Raw genomic sequence first — 19,771 nt, 5'->3', positions numbered from 1 at the left:
TTTTTTAAAATTTAAGATTGTTAAGAAGGGAGGTTCAAATTACTAAAAAATTATTGAATTAAATTGTGTTCTAAGTTTAGATAATAAATTTTATATTTTTATTAATTTTTAATTATGATTAGATTAAAGTGTTTTGAATGTGCCGGATTTAACGATTTTGTATGTTATGTTAAAAGATTTTTACAAATATATAAATTAAAATGAAAAATTTGAAAAAGAGAAAAAGAAGCGTGAAGGACATCAATAATTTCATTTCATAAAAAAAAAAAAAGAGCTAAATTAAGAAAAAGCTCTTTAAATAAATCTATTATATTATATAAAAGTAATCTAAATTTTGAAATCCATAATTACTTGATGGCTCGTAATAGTTTTAAATTTATCTTTTTAATTTATTATTTAAAATGTGAGATGATTACATAATTTAATTAATTAATTTATTTTTAATGTTAACTTATTGTTAGTATCTTTAATGAAAAGTAAATTATATATATTTATGTGACAGATGATATGAATCATCTAACATGCTGTTGATTTAAATTTATCTTATTATTATAGAAATTATTTAATAAAAGATTAATTGCATAATTAGCTAAAAAAAATTTAAGAAAAGATTAACTACATTATATTACATAATTAGAGAATTTAAGTTAATAATTTTACAAATTTAAAAGAAAAAAAAATGGTGCTTGACAGCGGCGGAGGGAGGTTAGAGAGACAGGAGATGCGAGGGTTTTAGAGAGGGACATGAAATGAAAACCGCGCTTCCATTTTCACACACAACGAGGCATGCCCTCGCGCACTCTTGACTGTAGCAGATTCCTCTCTCCTTTTTACGCTTCTTTTTCAATTTCTCCTTACTATTTTTAATCATCATTTCAGTTTGATCTATCCTTCTGCAGCGTCTCGGCTGTAGAACCGCTAAAAGGAGACTGATTCTCGCAGATTCAATTCATTATTTTCAATCCTTTCAGGTTTCCGTTAATGGGTCTGGATTTATGACTCGCTATCCACTCTTCTGCTACTCTGCCATTCCCTCTTACGTGAAAGTACCAACTCTGTTTTTCGTTTCCTCTCTGTAGCGTCAAGAACACGAGCGTCCTCAGCATCAATGCCCAACGGTTTTACCTCATATTCACCTTATTTTCGTCCCATTCCTCAAACCGAAGTTTTCAACAAGTGGGTTTGTCGTTTGATGCTGAACTCAACTCGTTTGGGGGCTTTTCGGGGTTGCTCTGTTTTCATCTGTCTGCAACGCGAAGGTTAGGGTTTGAAGAAGTTCTCTTTTGCTTATCTTTTACTTTGATCGCATTCCTGTTTGTTAGTTTTGGTGGTTTTGCCAAAGTGGGGTTTCAGTCACTCAGAGAAATTGCTCTTGGCTTTGGGGTCGGAGGAAGAGGAAGATGAGGTTAGTTTCATGAAGTGGCTTGTTCGATTCTGGGCAAAAAAATGGGTTGTGCTAGCTCGAAACCAGAGAAGGACGTCGCTTTGCGTCTATGCAAGGAACGGAAGAAGTTCATAAAGCAAGCCATTGATTCGAGGTGCGCTCTTGCAGCTGCTCATGTATCCTACAATCAAGCTCTTCGGAACATCGGCACTGCTTTGCGGCGTTTTGCCGAGGCTGAGGTGTTGATAGAGTCATCTCTCTCGGCATCGGCCACTGAGCTTGACAAAACCCCTTCAAACTCTTCTTATCCTTCTGCATCTCCTTCGCACATTGCTGAGGTTTCCGATTCACCAGTGCACAATAAAAGTCCCCTTTCACCACCAATGTCCACCTTGAGTTACATGAGATGTGGTGGGAGTGCTGCTGCCGTGACTGTTATGGTCAATCCACCCAGTAACAACTTTGTCCATGAAGAATCTGTCGCATTTTCAATGCCGCCACCCCCACCTCCCCCTGATTTTGATTCCTCTTGGGATTTCTTCGATCCTGCTGAAGATGTTGAAAGCTTTAGGCTTGTACGAAGTAATGGTGGAGATGTGAATATTGATAATATGCGGGTGTGGAAACAGTTTGGGGGTAAAGAAGTTGGTTTGGACAGAAAAAATGAACCTGATGAAGCATTCATGAGGTTGAAATCTGAGCGGAAGGCCTCTGTAGTTGCTGGGTATTCAGGTACTCGGATGGTTAGCCATTCTCAATCTGTTGAGCATGATGCCTCGTCAATACCCCCAGAAGGGTTTAGAAGTGGTCATTTTCGTGAAGAGTTACCCATTGGCAAGGCTGCTTTAGAGCAGTCCAGTTCAGAAAGAGAAATGAAGGTTGGGGAGAAAGACCTATCTGAGGAAAGAGAAGATCCTTCAGAGTTTATTACCCACAGGGCTAAAGATTTTCTTTCGAGTATAAAGGATATTGAGCATCGATTTTTTAGAGCATCCGAATCTGGTAAGGAGGTCTCCAGATTACTCGAGGCAAACAGAATAAGGGTTGGATATTCTGAGGTTAAAGGTAATTTTATGTTGTTATTAAGGAGAAGTTTGATTCGCACAATAATTTGCTTATTGGAATTGGATTCTTCTTTTGTTCACTTATACCTTTTTATTCCTGAATTATCTGGTGAGAGCTCTTATTGGACAACTTGTTCTTACAGGGAGCTCCTTTGCCTCAGCTTTCTTGGCAGCTGTCCAGCTAGTTTGTTGCAGAGGCAAAACTGCGCTTGTTTCTCATGGTATGTTTTGGCCTAGATGCAGGAATAATAATAGTCAATTAACAGTATTGTGGGTATCCGTTCATGCTTAAGCACGTTAGGCTTAGGAGCATGCATTTATATTTTTCAGCTGGATTACATTCTAGTGATTCTACTAGGCACTACTTGCAGAACATTTGTGATATACTTTCAGTTTACCCGTACAAGGCAGTATCTTTTCTATTGGTAAACCACATCATGGGTGGTCATAGACCCGCAATCTTTGGCTGTATTGACCATCTATTCCAGATCAAGGAGAAAGGTCATATATTTGTATCTGTCAATTGAGAAATAGAAAATACACTGCTAGGGGATCTAAAAAATTTATGCTTAACTGGTTTCAGGTCTCATGAGCCTTATGTCACTTGAAATTGCCCTCTGCAACTACGTACTGCCAACTGAATTTCTGGGCTTTTACAGTTCACTGTCTGCTCTGTTGGACAACATTTTGTCGTCTCTTTTGATATTCTAACTTCTTATTTTATGCATAGAGCCCCCACAAAATGTAACAAAGATCATAACTTGGAATCGGTCAACATCTTCACAATCATCTTCATCAAAGAATCTTCTTGCTGCATCTGCGAGAGATGATGTCTCTGAGAGTGGAAGTGACTATGTTGAAGCATTTTGTATGTTCGCAGGGAGCCATTCCTCCACTCTGGATAGGCTGTACGCATGGGAGAGAAAACTCTACGATGAAGTGAAGGTATTATGTTTAACCCACTCCATTGAAGTATTCTTGAACCTCTTGACCATCTCAAGTCTCTTATAACTTGGAAGTTGCATAAGCCATCATTTTTAGTGCACTGGTTTTTCCAATTTCATAATATGAAACAAGAATATAGTTTTTGGTTCAAATCATATCCAGGCCATTGTGACCTTATTGATGAACTTGGTAGGCGAGCCGCACTCTAAACAATGATGATGATAATTGATGAGAAGATTATGGGAAAGGAAAGTAAATGTGAGTTTTGCTATGTCACCTCTAAATAACTGTTGTAACCAAAGCTGCTTTAGGTTAAATAGTTTCACTTTATGTTTCGCTATTTGATGCTTTACTTGAATCTTCATATGTCAGGTCCCTGAGACCTCCATACAGATGATTGTGTTACCCACTCCGATAAATGTCTCTTTAGGGACGATTTCCTGCTTCAACACCAGAAATAAGCCCCCCACCCCAAACCCCACCTGGAGAGAGAGAGAGAGAGAGAGAGAGAGAGAGAGAGAGAGAGAAGGTGAGGATTGGACCAGAGTATACATTTGATCTAAAGTTGGTTATGAACCTCTTAATCATTTCCCAGATGAATACATTCCTTCAGAATTTGCTTCTGTTAACTAAAATTGAAATGCAACATACCATGCACAAGGCTCCAACACAAGAGGGTTTGGGGAGGGAATGATACACAGTATGATCTCCACATTTGTGGAGACTGTTTCTGTGACTTGGCACTATGACTTTCAGGTTATTTACTGGACCTAAGATGTACAATAAACATCACCAATGCCTTAATTTGTCTGATCTGTGTGACTGAGTGTTAGAGAGGGAGGGAGAGAGAGAGAGATTTGATGCCCACATGGTTTTTTGTTCCACAAAAATGAACGTGTCTATTGGTATTGGTAGTTTAGAACTTGGTTTTACAGCATTGTTTTGGTCACGGTCTCACAGATATGGAAGTAGAGTGAATTTATTTATTATTGCATATAATTCAATTAAGACTATAAGATTTTGTATGGAAGTTTGCGTTAATCACCATGTACTGGCGATTTTAATGTTTATTACATCAGGACTTGGAGTTAAATTATGGGCTTATTTCATATTAACTTGGCAATTGGGTCTCGGCAGTGCCAATTTATTGCTTTTTCAGTAGTATTGATACTATTCTTAGTGTGGATTAAATTTCTCCAGATATAATGTTGTTTCTGTTCTTCCATCTCGATCATCTTTTGATTGCTGTAGGCTAGTCAGCCTATCAGAAGGGAGTATGATAGGAAGTGCAACCAGCTTAGGCACCAGTTTGCAAAAGATCTTAGCAGCCAAGTGATTGACAAAACCAGATCAGTTGTAAAGGATTTACATTCACGAATAAGAGTGGCAATTCAAGCTGTTGATTCAATATCCAAGCGAATTGAGAAAATGAGGGATGAAGAGTTGCTGCCGCAGCTTTTAGAACTCATTCAAGGGTAAGTAAGATATTGGTTTGTATTTGTATGGATTTGGATAAAATGAAACACAATTGATCCGAGTTCTGTTAAAATTTATGAGTCCAAATCTGAGGTATGAAATCCGTGCTTCCAAACACAACCTAATATTATTTATATTTCCTCAAACATCTACATAGGAACTCAATAAGGACCATAGGTTTCTATTCTGAATTCCGATAAGGTGGGAATGGAATAGAAATTGTATGGGATATAATAATTTACATAACAGACTCCTGAACAGAAGTATGCATTATTTCATCAAACAATGGAATATGACAGAAATAGATAATATGGTGAAATTTGGGAATAATTCTTCCGTCTTTATTCAGTTTATTGATAAACAAAAAAAAATCCTTATATTATGACTATTCTAATCCTAGGATAGACGTGCTGTGAGAAAAAGGTAACCTGAATATTTTTCAAGCCTTTGATAGCCTTATCTGAACTTAAAATAGATCAGATATTAATTTATCTCATTCATCGTATCCATAACAAGTTGTGAACCCTTGGCAGATTGATCAAGATGTGGAAGGACATGCTTGAATGCCATCATGCACAGTACATCACTATTTCATTAGCATACCACGCAAGAAGCTCAAGAGGAACACCCCCAAGTGATACCCAGCAGCCAACCATGGCTCAACTTCAACAAGAGATTGAATGCTTTGGGTCATGCTTTGCAGATTGGATCAACAGTCACACCTCCTACGTGGATGCTCTTTATGGTTGGATGCAGAACTGCATTTTGCTGCAACCCCAAGAACGATCCAAGAGCAGAAGGCCGTTCTCACCTCGTCGAGCTCTGGCTCCTCCAATTTTTGTTCTTTGTCGTGATTGGTTAGCTGGGATTAAATCTTTGCCTTCCGATGAACTTATTGAAGCCATCAAAACCTTCTCGTCTGATCTGCACAGTTCAATGGGGAGACAAGCTGAGGAACTACAGAAGAAACAAAAATCATCTGATTCAATAAATGGAGAATCAGAGACTAAAGAAGAAGAGAGAAACGATGACCAGTCTTCAAATTTGAGCAGCATACAAGCAAGTTTGACGAAAGTACTTGATCGACTAACCAAATTTTCTGAGGCTTCTCTGAAAACATATGAAGATATTCGGAAGAAGAATGAAGCTGATCAAAGGGCTTATTCAAATTGCAGGCCCGCTGTATTTTAAAAGTTTGTGTAATTATTGAATATAACTGTCTCTAAGCTTCCGTTGGAAATAGATTCTCTGTAAAATTCAAAGTACTTGCATGAACCTCGGGCAGGATATAGAGTAAATGTTAAGTGGTGAAGAATTAGTATTATAACTAGTTCTTTCGTTGATTTTTTGGTCATGATATTTATGCAAATGAACTTCGTCTTTTGGTTTTTTTGGGGGGGAAATATGCATAGCTTGTTCTACAAAGTTTCTCCCTTCTCCTGTTAAAACTTCTTCCTAGTTAAAATGCCACTGCTGCGAAAAAAAGATAGGCGCATAGCCAGCAGATTTCTTGTCCCCACTTCCCCCAGAAAAAGTTAAAAAAAGGCCAAACTTTTCTGTTGAGGTTTCAAAAATATTAGACTTATTTTAACATTTGACATTCAATAATAGAAAAAGAAGAAAAACCAACTGTTTTTTTGTTTTCCCCATGGCACTCGTGAAATATATAAACATAAATATTGTTCAAATATTCAAGAAACTTTGTTGTCCCAACTTAATTATTAGGGAGGGGTTCTTTTAAAAAAATATGTAATTTCTCTCTCCTTCTCCCTCCAAAAGTGCAAGCTCCATCATTTTGAATGAATCTCAAGCCGAAAAACTGTACAAAATTGTTTACACGTTTATTTATAGAATTGCAAAAACTATACAAGAAAGTTTTACATATAAGGAAAGACTTTATGCTAACTATAAACACATTTTAAATAAGGAAATACAATAATGAAAGGAAACCGTTGGAGAGAAATAAGCAATCATGAAAGGAAACCGTTGGAGGAAAATTAGCCGAGTCAATCACCACACGTTGATTGACCGATGATAGCTCCAATCTCTGAGTTGTCTTGTTTAACACTCCCCTGCAAGCGAAAGGGGGTTCACGCACTATGAGCGTCGTGAAGGTTAACATCTTGATTGATCACCTTTTCACGAATAAAATGGTAGTCTGTTGGCTTTGGTGTATACCCAAGAAGGGGGGTGAATTGGGTAATTAAAATTCCTAGGTTAATTTCAATTCCACAATCAGTAATTCACAACTTAGGATTTGTCTAAGCACATACGAATACCCTAGAAGAATAATACTGAGCAGATATATAAAACAGATGCAGCAGACTCAGTATTTTCAAATCATTCATAGTATTTAAAGCATGCACAACATTCATATAACTATTCAAATATAAACATACATGTGCATAAATTAAATTGCAGAAATATAAAGAGTATAGGAAAAGAAAGAACTGACACAGTATATGTTGTCGGGGTTCGGCTAACTGTGCCTATGTCCCCACCTTGGCTCACTAGCACAAGGACTTCACTAATGCTCACTTAACGGGTGGAACGACACTGGTTACAACCAAGTCAATTAATGGGACTGACTTTAACCTACACTTTACCAGGATAGTACACCTAACTTTCCTAACTAGGTTTAAGCCAATCCGAGACTATTCATAGGGCTAGTCTCCCTCTTCCGACCATACGTCGGGAATACAACAGATATGAATAATTTGTGTACAATCAAATGTGCTTCTTATGCTAAGCAGATGTGTACAACGATACAACTTAAGATACACTCACGTATGATGTGAAAATAAGCTCAGTGTGAGTATGTGATTTTCTTGTTAAAAATAATCCTTAAATAAAAATACATATGATGGATGCTCAAGGATTTATATCCTAACAGAATATTTCTCCAAATATGTTTTTTCCCAAATAGAGTGCAGGAGAATCTAGGGCTTTTGTTTGCTTACAAATGAACTTGCAAAATAGAATATGTGAGTGTAAACACGATTGCAATAAGACTTTCCTAGTACAAGTTATATGTGCTCAAGTCTTTCAAAAATAACTAATATAAATTTTCTCCCATTGATATTTATCAATAAAATATATGAGAGATCCAAGTAGCCAACTCTCAAAAATAAATTTTCACAAACAAAGAACAAGTGAGAGTATAAACTTTGAAGAAAATAAATGCCTAAGGTTTTAAGTGCTCTCTTTCAAAATGATTTTTCAAAGATATGTAAAAGAGAGAGGAAGTATGAGTAGTATACTTTGAAAAAGATTGAAAGAATATAACCAAAATGAATATAAAAATTTGAGATAAAGTTTTCTTAATGATTTTGCTAATCTCCCTTTAATTAAGACAAATGAAGGGGTATATATAGACTTGGGGAAAAATATGACCGTTGGGGACACGGAGGTCATTTTAGAAAAATATTAATGATGTTTAATTAAAGTTAACCTCGTTTAAACTTGGTAAAAAATTGGGTAACTCGAGAGGGTCGGTCAACCATCTTGATGGTTCAGTCGACCGTGGTGCCTAGTTCGGTCGACCAGGGAGAATTTGAACTACGAGTTCGGTCGACCAACTTGAGGCGACCAAGGTTTTTTGAACTTAAAGGTTCGGTCGACTAGAAACATCCCCTGAGGTGGTTAGGTCGACCAGAGCATTGCAACTCATTTTTTGTCAGTCGACCGAAGAGTCAACTTGTTGACTCCAGGGAGGTTCGGTGGACCGACTAGTCAAACTTTTGACCTTTGGGAACTTCGGTCGACCGAAGTTCTCTATGTGTTGGGGTTCAGTCGACCGAACACACCAAACTTGCGTAATTCAGTGCTATTCTTCTTATGAAGTCACCTTTATTCACATGATAATTGATTCTAAGACTATGGAGACTTTTCATGTGATAATTTGGGACCTAAAGTCAGTCTATGGTCCTTTAACTTTTTAATTTGTCCCAAAAATCTGAAGTCGGTCGACCATTTTTGTAAACTTCGTTTCAACCCTAATCTTTAACCCAAACCAGTTAGTTATCTAAGAAATGAGTTTCTGTATAAAGTGTTGGTCTCTAGGGTCTGTCCATGGTCGTTCTGAGCTATCCATTTATATCATGCATGCAATGCATTATTATAGATCAGAATATAAAAACCAATGCAATTACAATAGAAAGTGTACGTCTTCTTCTATTTTGCTCTTTAGTTCCATGGAATGCGCTAGATTGATGTGAGCTTTAAGTTCCTGCTGGCTTCCATTTTTCGGTATCTTATGTCTGTGCTGAAATAAAAATTTGTTCACACACTAACTGCACACATAAAACACTAGTAGTTTGTCAGTATCAAAATAGAGATCGGACTCAAAAAGTTTATTTAAAATCTAAGCTATTGGAAAGAGTGTTGATTGTGCAGCAAATTGAGAAATCGAATCCATTAACCATAGGGCTTACATAAATTCATAGGGCTGCAAACAAGCAAATATCTTGAAATCTTGTAAAAATTGAGAATTCCCAAGAAGTTGCATATTATATCTTAAGTTGGTATCTTTGGTTGTTTAATTTGAAGTTGATTGATTGGTTGAATGAGTGTTTAAGTTTTGATTTACTTGTGTTGTGTTATGATTGAAGTATTGGATTGTGGATTGAATAAAGAACTAAGTTTTTGTGTGATTGCTAAATCAACAAGAAGTTAAGAATTCATTGAAAGAATTAAAATAAAATTTTAATAATCCAATTCACTCCCCCTCTTGGGACAACTCCTTAACTTTCATTGGAAACTTTGCCTATATGCATAACCCGAGAGCTTACTGAGTAAGGTAAGTGCTCTGATATTAGTATTAGAGTATAGGGAAACTACTTGTATGGGCGGGTAATCTTCCCTATTCCCAGGTATTATCACTAAAAATAATTATGAATGTGTGTTTCAGAGGTCAATGTATTTATTAATGGTGTGTTTTCTCAACTGCTATTGATAGTGAAATTCAAATGAATATGTATTTTTTATTTATTTAAATTCTCTGCCACACACTACTATGGTTTATTCTTCCTTACTTAGATGTGTCTCACCCTAGTGGATGATTACATTTTCAGGTCCATCAGAAGATAGAGCTTAGAGCTCCGAGCAGGGTAGTATTTCATTTTGGTGAATTTTTGGGGCAACTATAAAAATAGTTTAAGTATGGTTTATGTTGAAAAATACTGGTTGTAATATAAATAGATAAATGCTGTTATTTTCAAGGGTTTATAGATAGACTCTGGTATTTAAATTTAGGTTGCTTATTTTATTTTATTTTCGTTGCATGATTGTGGTGTATGGTATTAGAAACAAGTGATTGAAACACATAACCTTCGGGCCCCACTTGGTGGGTTCGGGGTGTTACAAGGCAGGGAAAAGTTCCTTGTCCATTTGTGTGAAACTCGTGATTGCCCTTCCTAGCTAGTTAGTCTTCCCAATTGGGAAGTACTTTTTCAGGAATTCATGTTGCATAGTGGCCCAGTTGGTCACCGAGTTCAGCTCTAAGGACGTCAACCAATACTTGACCTTGTCCTTTAGGGAGAATGGAAAAAGCCTAAGACGAATGGTGTATCACTAAAATTGGGTATTCGTATGGTGGAGTAGATCTCCAAGAACTCATCCAGGTGCTGATGAGGATTTTCTATGGAGGTCTCATAAAAGGTGGGCAACATCGAGATGATTGAAGTCTTAATCTCAAATTGTACCTCCTAAACATCCGAGATTTAAAGCGCAATTATCAAACCACTTCTAAATCAGTTTATTAAAGCATAGTGTGAAAAAGAGTAAAAAGATGATATTTTGCAATGGGTGAAATCTAACCAACTACACGAAAGCAATTAAACGAAGGCATGTAACTTAATAACAATAGGTTAGCAATTAAAGTCTATGTTACCCTACTCCAACAAAGTGATGCTGAGGTCTGAATCAAACACTGGACGTCATGGCTCTGATAACGCTCCTTTAAACTTTGATAGAAGTACTAGCCCAAGAATCTCAGGCCAAAGAAGGAGAGGGTCATTTGAGGGCATAGGGTAGCAAGGGTGCACCAACCATTCGGAGCACGGTCGGGAACTGGAGTGTACCCTGTCTTAACTATCACAAGCACCTCTGCGGATTCGTAGCCAACTATTTCCCTCTAATTTAGACATAGTAGTGCTTATCCTTATATGCAGCCTTTCATCACACACACAACAATAAATCAAAACAAGTAAATAGAAAGCGGTAAATTGAAAGCAGTAAAGGAGAAAGCAAGTAAAAAGATCATCCCTTTGTAATGACCTACTATTTATTTCCAGTTTTTTTTTTATACTATAACATTTATAATGCTCTGATACCAAATTGAATTAAACCCAACCATCAACCTAAGCAGTGAGAAGCGGAAATCAGATGAACATAACCATATATAATTATATACAATACCAGAGTGCTAACATGTTTCCCAAAATATACATATATGATTGTTCCCCAAAATACCATCAACTGGCTAGGGCTATACAAAAACACTCCCAAAAATACTCAATCTACTGTTAGGGCAATACTAAGGCCCCTCTATCTGCGAGCTTAATCTGCTCACCTACCTAGATCACCTGAAAAATGTTAAAGTAATGGGATGAGCCAACGCTCAGTAAGACAAAATATGTTATTGCTAGTGTGTGGCAAATGAGTTACATTACTGTGAAAATCTATTACTATATGATCATGTATCAGTGAATCTGTAAATACAATATCAACCATCACCTTTTTCCTATTGCTTAACATATCGGTACTTTAAGTTTCTACTCAAAATACTTCTAATATATATTCTGTCTCTGTAAACCTATATAAACATAGTAATAACTAAAAATTTCCCCGTGGATAACTGTGTGTCATGATTTAACCCCTCATGACAGGATTGTGCGGCCCGAAGGCAAGATCTACCCTGGCTGGCCAACCAGGAATAAATCACTATACTCTGTACTAACTGTAAAACATGTTTAACCATGATGTTGTGATAAACTATATCTGTATCAACTGTATGTCTGAAATGAACTGTAAAACTGTATGTCATGGTACTGTAAACTGTATCTGTATCAACTATATAATCATGGTATTCTATAATTATTATAAAATATTTCCTTTGTATGTATACTCTGTAAAACATAACTTAGAAAAATACTATAAAACATGTTTCTGTACCATATCTATATTCTTAAGCCACACAATAATTTTAAAACATATTAATCTTACTTGATAAACTGTATAAATTTTTTGCTGTGAATAGTAATCCAGTTATATTGAAATCATACTCGAATAGACTAGCATAGCATATTTCTCTTACCTAATTTCTGTTAAAATCCCCCTACTGAGACTGGTCCTACACCTGCAGGGTTCTCCACTCAATACCCTGAAAACCATATATGCCATAACAAAACGTCACTATTTCTACATCTACAACTTTTCTTATAACTGCTGAAAAGTCAAATTCAGAATAAAAGACCTTACCGTGGGATTCGTTCTAGGAGACTTGTAGAGAACTCCGCTAGGAGCGTCGTGGTGGCCTCAGATCGTCGATCCGACAACTGCCGGAGCCAAAATCAAAGAAAGAAGAGGAAGGAACCGTAGGGGAAAGGAGAGAGAGAGACTGCGGCCGAATTTCTGTGATTAAAATTTGTTTAAGGCTATTTATACTGCGGGATTCGTCGACGAACCACGTCACCTCATCGACGAGTCCTGTAGAAAGTTCGTCGACAAACCTGCACCCTCGTCGATGAATTTCAGACTTCCAAAAATCCTCTCTCGGCATCTTCTCGTTGACGGAACTTGCCCTCGTTGACGAGACCCTCTTATAGCCTCGTCGACGAATCCCCTGTGTTCATCAACAAGGCCATGAGGAAATCCCCTAGGTTATTATATTCAAAATGCAATGTCCGCGTTCGTCGATGAAGTCGACTGCCTCCTTCTATTATTATTTCTATTTCTCTCCCTCTTTATTATTTAAATACCATTATTCTTCGGGTCGTTACATTCTCCTCTCCTTATAAAAATTTCGTCCTCAAAATTTACTATCTGCATTATCTTCTATCATCCCATAAAGGCAAATGGTCTACATATTTTATTACCTGCCCTCACTTATACTAGAGGAATATCGTGGTTACATGGGTAGTTCTGGGAGATTACAAGTATAAAAGAAAATTCTCCCAAAACCAAAATACTACATATCTTATACTTTACATTATAATTACATTGTACAAAACAAAATTATCATTACTTAAATTACACATCACTGCCATTACCCACTAAACAAGTGGGGGTATTTCCGTCTGATCTCATCTTCAAGCTCCCACGAGGCTTCCTCTATCATGTGTTTCCTCCACAGGACTTTGATTAGTGGTATCTTTTTATTACGCAATTCCTGTTCTTTTTTGTCTAAGATCTGTACCGGAGCTTCCTTATATGCTAGATCACCCCTGAGTTCCAATTCTGCATAACTAATGATATGAGAAGGATCTGAGACGTATTTTCTTAACATAGAGACATGAAACACGTCATGAATCCTAAATAGAGATGGCGGTAAAGCTAGCCGATAGGCAACTGACCCAATCTTCTCGAGTATCTCAAATGAGCCAATGAACCTAGGGCTCAACTTACCCTACTTCCCAAACCTCATGATTCCCTTCAACGGTGCTATTTTTAGAAATACATGATCACCTACTCCAAATTCCAGTTCCCGGCGGTGAGTATCTGTGTAAATTTTTTGTCGACTCTGTTCTGCACTAATTCGATCTCGAATTAGTCGGACTTTATCGTACGCCTGCTGAACTATCTCTGGCCCCAAAACTTGCCTGTCACCCAACTCACTCCAATATAAAGAGGAACGACACTTCCTACCATAAAGTGCTTCATAAGGAGTCATACTTATGCTAGTCTGTTAGCTGTTGTTGTAGGCTAATTCCACCAATGGCATATACTGAGTCCAGCTACCCCCAAAATCCAATATACACGCTCATAACAATCCTCGAGTACCTGAATAGTTCTCTTTGTCTGACCGTCACTCTGAAGATGAAAAGTGGTGCTGAATGCAAGATGAGTCCCTAGTGCCTCTTGCAAACTCCTCCAGAACCGCAATGTAAGAACCCGAAAAATATAAAATGGATTTCTACAAATTTCGTCGACGAAGGTAATAGACTTTTCGTCGACGAAGAGAAGCCGAGAGGTCTGGAAAATTTTAAATATCAGACTTCGTCGACGAGGCTATCGACATCTGCGACAAAATTCTCGATTTTTCATCAACGAAAACCGGGCGGGTCAAAGGCTTAAAAAAGGGAGATTTGGGTTTCTTCTTCACTAAGTCTCTCTCTCTCTCTCTCTAAACTCTCTCTACTCTCTCTCTCTAGATTTCCTCGTCGGTCGTTAATAGAATCGAAAATCTGAGGTTACCACGAGGATCGTGGAGGGATTCTTTACAACTTTTGTGGATCAGAATCTCGGTTCGAGCATTTTTGGGTTTCAGGCCAAAATCGAGGTAAGGCTTAGTTTTCATTTCTGATTCGGTATATGTGTAGTAGTATGGATTATAAGCATGTTTAGTATTGTGATTGGTAGATTTTGGAGTCTCAGTTCGTAGTTTTAAGGGCCGTAGAGTTCGTGGTTTGGTTTCGGGTTGAGGTAAGGGGATTTTGTTTATATCAGTTCATTTTCGAAATCAGGATCGATAAGCTTGTAGGCTACGATCATATGTATGTTTTGACTACTTATTTGGGGAAATCTATCGGGTAAAAACACGAGATTTTCGGGTTATAGTTTTTGAGAAAATTGGGAACTTCGGGTATCATCTCTTATTTGATTGGAAAACCGTTTATGTCGTTTAAATTGTATTATTGAGATGACCGTAATTCATATTTGCATAAACTGTAAACTTGAAATTGTAAACGATATGATTTGCCGTAAACCAAATAAGTGTGGTATGTGTGTATGTATGTATGTTGTTCCACGTATTTGTGAAAAAAAGCTATGTGGCGGCTTATTATCGTACGCTGAAATGTATAGGGGCGTGAGTTCCAAAGTGATTCCAAGTTTTGTGAAAAACGGTTAGGGGCGGCTAACTACCGTACGCTGTAACAGCTAGGGGCGGCTAACTACCGTACGCCGTAATAGCTAGGGGCTAACTACCGTACGCTGTGCCCTGTAACGGCTAACTACCATGGGCAAGAGTGGCTAGCTCTATATCCAGGGTGCGAAATATCACCAAGAGTGGCTGGCTCTATATCCGAGGTGCGAAATATCACCAATATGATTCGGTTGGTCACAGAATGTAGCAATAGACCACAGTGGACCTAGGTTGACGCAGCGTAGTTTGCACATGGTAACGTAATCGAGGTTAGACCAGGTGACCTTGTGTAGTTGCATGTGTAGCAATGGATTCACTATTGGGCCTGAGTCGGAAACCTTCGTAGTTTAATGTGTTGGAACGTAACCGTTGTGAGACTAGGTGACTTGTGCAGTTGTGAGTAGTGTGATGACACTGACTGTATGTATGTATGTATGTATTTGAGTATCGTATAAACTGGAATGGATTTTGTGGAAATACTGGAACTGTATGGAATTGTATGGAAATGTATGGAACTTGTTTTGAAACTATACGTATGTGTTTCAAACTGTATCGTATGTATGTGTTATGAAGTATGAAAATGACATTGGTATGCCACACACTGATATAAGCTGTTTTCTCCCTTACTGAGAGGTATCTCACCCCCAATATATATACAAATGTTTTTCAGGTCCTTCGGGTAGCCAAAACTAGCATCCTAGCATCCGAAAGCGGGGGGTGTGTTTAGCTACTATTAGTACCTGATAGGTACAAATTTTGTAACCGGGTTGTCCTGATGGATTTCGTAGACACCCATGGTATGTATAGTATTTGTAGGTATGTTTAACCTTGTATGGTATAGACTCTGGTATGGTACAGTTTGATGTAAAGAAAGACCGTTTTCTGCTGTGTATATTGATGAGTATGGACACGTATTGTATGTATGTATATAGGGCATCCGTTACCCCACGGGGTCGGACCCTCTTGTATATAGTATCATGTATGTTTTATATTAATACAGAGATAGGTTAGGTTATTTAATTCACCCCTGGGTCCCATTTTAGGGTTCGGGGCGTGACACGCAATGTGAAATGTGGATCACGATCCGAGACTATGGATACTAGCACTCCATGGGGTCGAACAATCTCCTATATGTAAATCACTGCTAACCTGTTCATAGGGTAGCTAACCTTAATGGGAAGAAAGTGCACTGTCTTCATCAACCTATCAACAATTATCCAGATGACATTCTAACCATGCGGCGCCGGCAGTAGTCCAGTAACAAAATCCATGGATACGTGGTTTCACTTCCACTCAGGAATGAAAAGTGGCTGCAATTGACTAGCTGACCTCTGGTGCTCAGCCTTAACCTGCTGGCACGTCAAACACTGCCGCACAAACTCTGCTATTTCCCTCTTCATGCCACTCCACCAGAAATACTCCTACAGACCCCTATACATTTTCTTACTGCCAGGATGAACAATGTATAGAGATCTGTGTGCCTCCTCTAAAATCGTCCTCCTGATACTGTCATCTACTGGAACACACAATTTGGTACGAAATCTCAGAGCTCCATCATCAGAAATGCTGAATTCTTCCCCCTAACCATCATGTATTCTGGCTATCACTTCTGCCAATTCCGGATCATCCTTATGAGAAGCTTTAATTCTCTCATAAAGTGTAGGCTGTACAACCAGAGTGGCAATAAGCACATGAGGATCATCTTCTACTAACTCCACACCGATTCTTTCCAAGTCCATCTGAATTGGGTTCAAGGTGTTGAACTACTGCAGCTAGTTGTGCTGTATTTTCTGATTTACGGCTCAAAGCATCAGCCACCACATTTTCTTTACCTAAGTGCTAACTGATGGTGCAGTCGTAATCTTTGATGAGTTCTAACCACCTCTTTTACCGCATATTCAACTCTTTCTATGTAAAGAAATACTTTAGGCTCTTATGATCAGAAAATATCTCACACCTCTCACCATATAGGTAATGTTTCCAGATCTTTAGTGCATGTACAATCGCAGCCAATTTAAGTAGGGTAGTTCTTTTCATACTCTTTCAATTGTCTGGACGCATACGCCACCACCCTACCATGTTGCATCATTACACAACCAAGCCCTTTCAAAGACGTGTCACTGTAAATCATATACCCATCGCCTCCTGATGGAATCGTCAGTACTGGTGCAGTGACGAGCCGCTGCTTTAGTTCCTAAAAACTCTACTCGCATTCTTCATCCCACAAAAATCTGGCATTCTTCTTAGTCAAACGCGTGAGAGGTCTTAACAAAGCCGAAAACCCCTCAACAAACCGACTGTAATAACCAGCCAGTCCCAAGAAATTTCTAACTTCCTGCACGTTCTTCGGCCTAGCCCAATTCACTACCGCATCAATCTTGCTGGGATCCACTGATATATCATCTCCTGAGATCATGTGGCCTAAAAATGCAACCTTCTCAAGCTAGAACTCACACTTGCTAAACTTGGCATAGAGCTTATCTTCCCTGAGAGTCTGCAGTATCCGTCTTAAATGCATCTTATGATCCTCAAAACTCATCAAGTACAACAGTATATCATCAATAAAAACCACCACAAACTGGTCCAGATATTGGTGAAAGACTAAATTCATTAAATCCATAAACACAGCTAGGGCATCCGTCAAACCAAATGGCATAACGAGGAATTCGTAGTGCCCATACCTGGTCCTGAAAGCTGTTTTTGCAACATCCTCTGCTTTTACCCTCACCTGATGATAACCTGATCTGAGGTCGATCTTGGAATATACCCGTGTACCCTGGAGCTAATCAAACAAATCACCAATACAGGGTAGAGGATATTTATTCTTAATAGTAACCTTGTTGATTTCTCTGTAATCAATATACATCCTCATAGACCCGTCTTTCTTCTTTACAAACAACACTAGAGCTCCCTATGGCGATGCACTGGGTCGTATAAATCCCCTATTCAACAAGTCTTGCAACTGATTCTTCAATTTTCCCAACTCATCTGGAGCCATAAGGTAAGGAACCTTAGAAATTGGTGCCATCCTTGGAGGTAAATCTATGGAAAAATCCACCTCGCATTTGGGAGGCAACCCTGGTAGCTCTTCTGGAAAAATATCTGGAAATTCTCGTACGACTGGGGTACTGTCAATCTTCGATTCATTCTCTATCACTTCTTTTACAAAAGCCACAAACCCCTGACCTCCATCCCGGAGTAATCGGCTTTCCTGCATAGTGGATAACAACAAAGATAGCGCACGTACACGTGAACCAGCGAATCTGAAATCCTGCTCACCAGGAGGTCTGAAAACTACTTCTTTCTGACGATAATCAATACTAGCATGATTAATTGCCAACCAATCCATACCCAGTACTACATCAAACCCACACATCTCAAACACAATCAAATCTACTGGTAGTACTCTCCCTTGAATTTCTATAGGATAGCCCCTGAGTACCCTTTTACATCACAACATTGACCCTGACGGTGTACCTACTAACAATTCTATATCTAATGACTGGGTCTCACTTCCAGATAATTTAACGTACGATGCATATACAAAGGAATAAGTAGCACCTGAATCAAATAAAACAATAATGGAATGTGATAAAATAGTAAAAGTACCTGTCACCACATCCGCGGCAACCTTAGCATCACCCGGCGTCAACGCGTAAACCCTCCTCAGGGCCACATTCCTTTGATGTCCTCCATGAGGCACCTAATATCCTCCTCAATAAGGCCTGGGAGCTGGAACCTGGTCTGGAAGTCCTGGGTATGCACGTGCCATGTGGCCGGGTCCCCCACATCGATAGCATACATCTATTCTTACCTGACACTCCCCCAAATGACATCTCTTGCACGTCTGACATATTGGGATGATTGGCGCACCCTAATTCCCCTGAGGTCCTGCCATCTGCCTATGATCTCCCCTATCACGACCTCCTCTCCATGAACCCCTACTGGAGCTAGCCTAAAAGTCCTGAGGTGCAGGCCTCTTCCTCTTCCTTTGAGCTGCTATACCCTTCTGTATACCACTCTTAATGATCGCAGCTCTGTCTACAACCTATGTAAATGCCTCAGCTCTAAAGCCAATCACTTGCTCAAATAAGTTCTGCCTCAGTCCTTCTTCAAACTTCCTTACCTTTTTCTCTTCATCAGGTGCTAGATGTGGAGCAAAACATGACAACTCAATAAACTGAGTTACGTACTAGGATACCGACATCTGCCCCTATACCAGGTGCATAAACTCTGCTGCCTTCGCTCTCCGAACAATAGCAGGGAAATACCGCTGGAAGAATAACTCCTTTAATCGGTCCCACATCATTGGTACTGGAACCGGCCTCTGCTTCTCTATCAATCGCGCTGATCTCCACCAGCGTTTCGCCTCCCCTATCAACTTAAATGCTACAAATACTACGTTCTGCTTATCCATACAAGGAAGCACTGTCAACGTCTCTTCGATGTCTTGGACCCAATTCTCAGCTACAATCGGGTCATCTCGTTCAGCAAAGGATGGGGGCTTCATCCGCGTAAACTGCTCGATCGAATAGCCACGCTACCCAGGGCTCTTTGCCATCTTAGCCATCACCTGCTGAGTGATGCTACGCAATACAACATCTGTATCTCCTCCACCTATGTTGGAAGGTCCTAGCCTATCCTCCCCGGCATTTGTACCACTGCTTCCCAAGTCTATCCTGAAAACAAGAAACACACTTAAGCACCTCATCTCCTACACAGACCTATCCTATACCAATTCAAAATTAACTGCCTTCCCTAACCTTAACTTAATATCCTCATCTAGACACACAACTTGACAATAGTTTATTATGGTTT

At 38.8% G+C, this 19,771-nt stretch overlaps 1 protein-coding gene across 4 annotated transcripts; it reads left to right on the top strand.

The window, feature by feature from the left end:
* The first annotated feature begins 694 nt into the window (after window positions 1-694).
* On the top strand, window positions 695-6,223 carry LOC131160314 (protein ALTERED PHOSPHATE STARVATION RESPONSE 1). Of its 4 annotated transcripts, none has more exons than XM_058115877.1 (6): window positions 751-971; window positions 1,080-2,449; window positions 2,592-2,669; window positions 3,329-3,393; window positions 4,645-4,868; window positions 5,403-6,223. In XM_058115877.1, the coding sequence occupies exons 2-6, from the start codon at window positions 1,447-1,449 to the stop codon at window positions 6,058-6,060; spliced, it is 2,028 nt and encodes a 675-aa protein (XP_057971860.1). In that variant the 5' UTR covers window positions 751-971; window positions 1,080-1,446; the 3' UTR covers window positions 6,061-6,223. The 4 variants fall into 4 exon arrangements, with proteins under 4 accessions (XP_057971857.1, XP_057971860.1, XP_057971859.1 ...); XM_058115875.1 differs by having other exon boundaries at window positions 752-971; window positions 3,179-3,393; XM_058115874.1 differs by having other exon boundaries at window positions 695-2,449; window positions 3,179-3,393.
* Window positions 6,224-19,771: the final 13,548 nt, after the last annotated feature.

This window comes from Malania oleifera, chromosome 7 (genome assembly GCF_029873635.1).
Source record: "Malania oleifera isolate guangnan ecotype guangnan chromosome 7, ASM2987363v1, whole genome shotgun sequence".
Taxonomy (NCBI): domain Eukaryota; kingdom Viridiplantae; phylum Streptophyta; class Magnoliopsida; order Santalales; family Ximeniaceae; genus Malania; species Malania oleifera.
The sequence above is the reverse complement of the archived record's forward strand: the minus strand, read 5'-3'. Positions and strand labels throughout refer to the sequence as shown.

Coding starts and splice junctions, on each gene's coding strand:
- LOC131160314 (XM_058115874.1), top strand. CDS start 1,447: ATGGGTTGTGCTAGCTCGAAACCAGAGAAGGACGTCGCTTTGCGTCTA. Junction 3,394..4,644: donor AACTCTACGATGAAGTGAAG/GTATTATGTTTA, acceptor TGATTGCTGTAG/GCTAGTCAGCCTATCAGAAG. Junction 4,869..5,402: donor CTTTTAGAACTCATTCAAGG/GTAAGTAAGATA, acceptor AACCCTTGGCAG/ATTGATCAAGATGTGGAAGG.